Source organism: Alligator sinensis, unplaced genomic scaffold (genome assembly GCF_000455745.1).
Source record: "Alligator sinensis unplaced genomic scaffold, ASM45574v1 scaffold801_1, whole genome shotgun sequence".
Classification (NCBI taxonomy): domain Eukaryota; kingdom Metazoa; phylum Chordata; order Crocodylia; family Alligatoridae; genus Alligator; species Alligator sinensis.
In genome coordinates this window covers 1,103,310-1,107,801 of record NW_005842036.1, presented here as the reverse complement: position 1 = coordinate 1,107,801, position 4,492 = coordinate 1,103,310, and the positions used below count along the sequence as shown (strand labels likewise).

Here is a 4,492-nt window from a genome sequence, read left to right as displayed (position 1 = left end):
GATTTATGTTTCCATCAGAGAGAGACAGAATATTTTGATGATTTGAAAGTCGAGCAAGGAAATCTCATCTAATCAATCCCTCCCCAGTATACACACATACACTTCTAGCCAGCATGAGATAACACCCGGCACTGATTGTATGTATCATAATTATCAGCATAGAAATTAACAATAGTCATTGAGAACACCCCCCCCCCAAGATAACACAATCCCCCCTTTATCTGCCTTGATGGCACTTAATGTCTATCTATCTACCTATCTATCTATCTAATATATAATTTTAGAAAATAAAGAGCATGCAATTTGTCAGATGCAACAAGAACAGAGAGTAAAGAGACAGAGAGAGAGAGACTGTACAATCACAACCACCACCACAACAGCAATAGCAACCTCTCAGCCTGAGGATTCGTCCATATCTGAACTGCTTTTATTATCAATTGCACAATAATCATCATCATCATCATCATCATCATTGAAAAATAAAATAAAGCCAGAACACCTTGTGGTTTTTTTTTTTTTTCCCCCTCACAAGGCAGTTCTCCTGGTGCTCAGTGAAATTGCAACACGACAGCGATTGATCGTGAGGCTTGCAAAGGAAAAGGGAGAGAAAAAAAAAATAATCATCATCATTGCTCCTAAAAAATGCAATCCTTCCCTTTGCTCACTTGGCACAATAGAAATTGACTGTCTCTCAAAGAGCCATGCGCTTAGTGCTATTTATAGCCAGGGGCTGTGTTGGAAGATACCATTAAGCCTCTCCCAGGCAGGCAGACAGGGGGGTGGTTGGCTGGGAGGAGGGGGCTGAGGCTGAGCAGAGGCAAAAGCAATGCCCCCAGCCCCCACCCTCCCTTCCCCATGCACGCACATCCACACACACGCGCACACACACATCCACACACACTCCCCACCCCCTAGTCTGGCTGGGAATTTGAACCGATCCAGCCTGTTTAAACGGAAAGGACACAGATCCTCAATGTAAAAAAAAAAGCAGATCAGACCCAGAGAGAGAGAGAGAGAGAGAGAGAGGGAGGAGTGTGTGTGTGCGCGTGTGTGTGAAAGAGGGAGCGAGGGAGAGAGAGAAAAGAAGAGGGGGGAAAAAGGAAAGAAGATTTTCTCTATGTATATAAAGATGGCCACGTTAGCAAATGGACAACCAGACAATACCAGCCTGAGTAGCAATCACAGCAACCCCAGTACCAACGGGCATATGAACGGATTAAACCATAGTCCCGGAAACCCATCCACCATCCCCATGAAGGACCACGATGCCATTAAGCTCTTTATTGGGCAGATCCCCCGCAACCTGGACGAGAAAGACCTCAAACCTCTCTTCGAGGAGTTCGGGAAGATCTATGAACTGACGGTGCTGAAGGACAGGTTCACTGGGATGCACAAAGGTGGGCTAGCCTCCAACTTTTCCGGGCCGGATCGGGAGAGGAAGGGGACTTCTTTTTTTATTTTTTTAATATTTTTTTTTATTATTATTATTTCTGACAAGGGACTTCTTTTTATTTCTTGCAAAGGTGGGGTGGTGGGGATGGGTGGGAGACAGAGGGGCTGGGGGCAAACCGCCCAGCCTCCTGGAGGGATGCCCTGGGAGGAGGATGCAGCCGCCGGGGTCCGGGTTGGCCATGGGGAGCTGTCCACGGAGCGCGGGTGCTGAAACCACTCCCGGGCTCTCTGCTCTCCCTTCCGAGGCTGCACGCTCCCAACCCCTGCCCCAACTATTGTTTCCCAGACACCGGTGGGGGGTTTTCAGTCCCCCTTCCAGCTGATGCTGGTGATTCAAGCCTGGGAGGAAAAAATAGAAATCATAATTAAAAAAAAAAAGCAAACAAAAAACGCAGGGCTGTGCTGGAGGGGGTCAGTGAATGGCTAAGGGGGGCAAATGCATCCAGGGGGTGGTTGGTGGTGTGTTCCTTCTCCGAGTATGCAGAGCTTCAGATACTACTTTAGCCTGCCTGGTCCATTGGGCTGGAGGAAACCAGGAACTTTTGGGTCTTTTTTTTTTGGTATGATTATTTTCAGCTCTCCCTCCGTGTGTAGCCACCCTGCAAGGATGCCAGCTGTAGGGATCGGATGTGGAGTTGAGAGGAATAGGATGCAAAGGGATTTGCGTGGGGTGGGGGGAGGCAGAGGGGGTATCATGCTTGCAAGTCGATGGATCGCCACGCAGGAAAGTAGCACTCAAGTGAGGAAGTTGGAGGTGATTTCCAGCCAAGGCACTTTGCTAACTCTCTGGACACAGCTGTGTCGCGAGGGCATTGCCATGCCCTTTCCAAGAGGGCCACTCCTGGCATCCCAGCCGTCGCAGCTGGGCAAGCAGCATCGCTTTGGCGGCCAGGGCGAGGGAAACTTCTCTCGACTAACCCGACGGCTTCAAATAGCAGCCCCAACTCAGGCTCCTCGGAGCGAGAGCAGTAGTGGCTTCACGTCTTTGCAGATCGCCTGGCGAGCTGTAAATCTGAAAGTTAATGGCATGGTCAGAAGTCAAGCCCCTGCACACACACACACACACACACACACACACACACACACACACACACACACACACACACACACACACACACACACACACACACACACACACACACACACACACACACACACACACACACACAACCCCCCCCCACCCCCCACCCCCCAAAAGGGGACAAACCAGGATGGCTCCAACCACAAATAGCCCAAATCGGAGACACTAGGGATGAGTGAGAAGTTCCGGGCGACATCCCCCCTCTCCAGTCCCCCACCTTCTCCTCCCAGGCCGGTGATGGGTATAACCCACCAGCACCTTTCGCCCCCTTTAGCTTCCTAGAAAGCCCCATGAAGGGGCGTGTGTGATATTCAACCCTTGCAGAAACCCTCGAAGCAAATACGCCCAAGGAAGGTGACAACCCTGGAGGCTTTGCCTAAGAGCTGGGGCGTAGCTGCAATGGGCAGGGCGGGGAGGTGTGAACGACTGGAGGTTTTTCTTGAGATAATTAGTCAGAATCGTAATAAACTTTGCCAAACAGAGTCACCTGAATGCCAAGCAGAGAGGAGGCGACGGTCGGAGCTGGGAGCCAGGCAGAGACTTCTCTCCTCTTAGTCCCGTAATTATTCTAGCCTCGGGCAAACTTTAATTTCTATGTGTTTTGTGGAGATTCCCTTTTCTTCTCCATTCCAGCCGCCGTTTTGGGGAGTGTGGCTGTGGAAAAGGAGCGCGTGGATGTGTGTATCTGTATTCGCAGACACACACTCGGAGGGAGAGAAGAGAGGGAGACCTCATTTATCTTGCCTGAATATGTTTAGCAAATACCCCTGCAAATTAGCAAGCCACTCAACTCCCATCCCTTCCCAAGCTGCCACCCCAGCAGAAGCAGGTGGAGGGGGATCTGCCCAGCCCATCACCCCGGTTTGTCTAGAAAGCAGATTCATTTGGGGCGTGCTACAACTTCGGGACTTGGGAAGAGGGGGAGAAAAGGATGGTGCTGATGGATGCTCTGATGGAGCGAAGCTAGGGTTTGAGTGGGGCTTGCAAAGACACGCCAGCGTTGGAGAGAGCCGTTTTATTTAGCCCTTCCAAGAAGAGTTGGATGTGGCTGATTTATTAGCTAATCCTGATAAAAATGTGCCTCTGGCTAGCTGGGGGAAAAAAAAATAAAAACTTTCTTCCCACCAGTGATTAATTACTATTAAGTCAAAAACCAGGGCTTTGAAGGATAGGGGCTGTGTCTGGCTTCTGGTGATCTCTCTCTCTGTAATTGCCCCTACCCCCCTTTTCCTTTCTTTTTAGATGTTCTTTTCTCAATCCGCAACACCGGGCACAAAATATATATTTCTTCCCATCACTTTTCCCCCCCTTCTTGTTTGGATTTGTGGAAGCAGAGTACAGGTCTCAGGTGTGGGGGGGTGCCCCCCCTACCCATGCTTTCCAAGCCCTGTGGTTAAGCCTTGATCTCTTAGCTGGTTTCATTTTCAGACCTAAGGAAACCTTGGGGGTGTACCTGGGAGGGTGGCTGGGGGCTGTGGTTGAGTCCCCTTGTGTTGTATACAGTCAGTATCCTACCGCAAAAAGGAGTGAGCCCGGAGTGAGACAGTGCAGATCAGAGTTAGATCAGGTGTAAAGCCACCGCAAGGCATGGCTGGGATGTGTGTGTCTTGGGGAATGGTATAAGGAGCCTGTGAGAGGAGAAAGTGGGGCTTCTGTAAAACAGGGGGGGGGAAAGGGTTGCAAATATAGGATCTGAAGGTCAAGTCTGCTGAAAGGATCCATCCAAAGGGCCCACAAACTCCCAGATTCTGCAACAGTGTCACAGCCCAGGATGCTTCAGGGACATGCATTGGTTAGACAGGCACATGGGGAGGGGGAAAGGAGGGGTGTACTGGGAGCTGCCTGATCTCAGGGGAAAAAAATGGGCTCCAGTGCTCTGACCTCAGCTCTTCCATCCTTCCCATGGTCCCCAGCTGGGGAAGGAGCACATCCACCCTGCGGTACTATGTCTCATGGTGG

The 4,492-nt window shown here is 50.5% G+C and overlaps 1 protein-coding gene across 31 annotated transcripts in view; it reads left to right on the top strand.

Moving 5' to 3' along the window:
• Window positions 1-1,102: 1,102 nt before the first annotated feature.
• LOC102368354 (CUGBP Elav-like family member 4) overlaps window positions 1,103-4,492 on the top strand; it is an 840,681-nt gene continuing 837,291 nt past the window's right edge. For 30 of the 31 annotated variants that reach the window (XM_025202782.1, XM_025202772.1, XM_025202762.1 and 27 more), the window contains exon 1: window positions 1,118-1,397. In XM_025202782.1, coding sequence (XP_025058567.1) covers window positions 1,118-1,397 — 280 coding nt within the window. Of the gene's footprint in view, window positions 1,398-4,492 lie in introns of all 31 variants that reach the window. The other variant, XM_006022468.1, reaches the window with a different exon arrangement.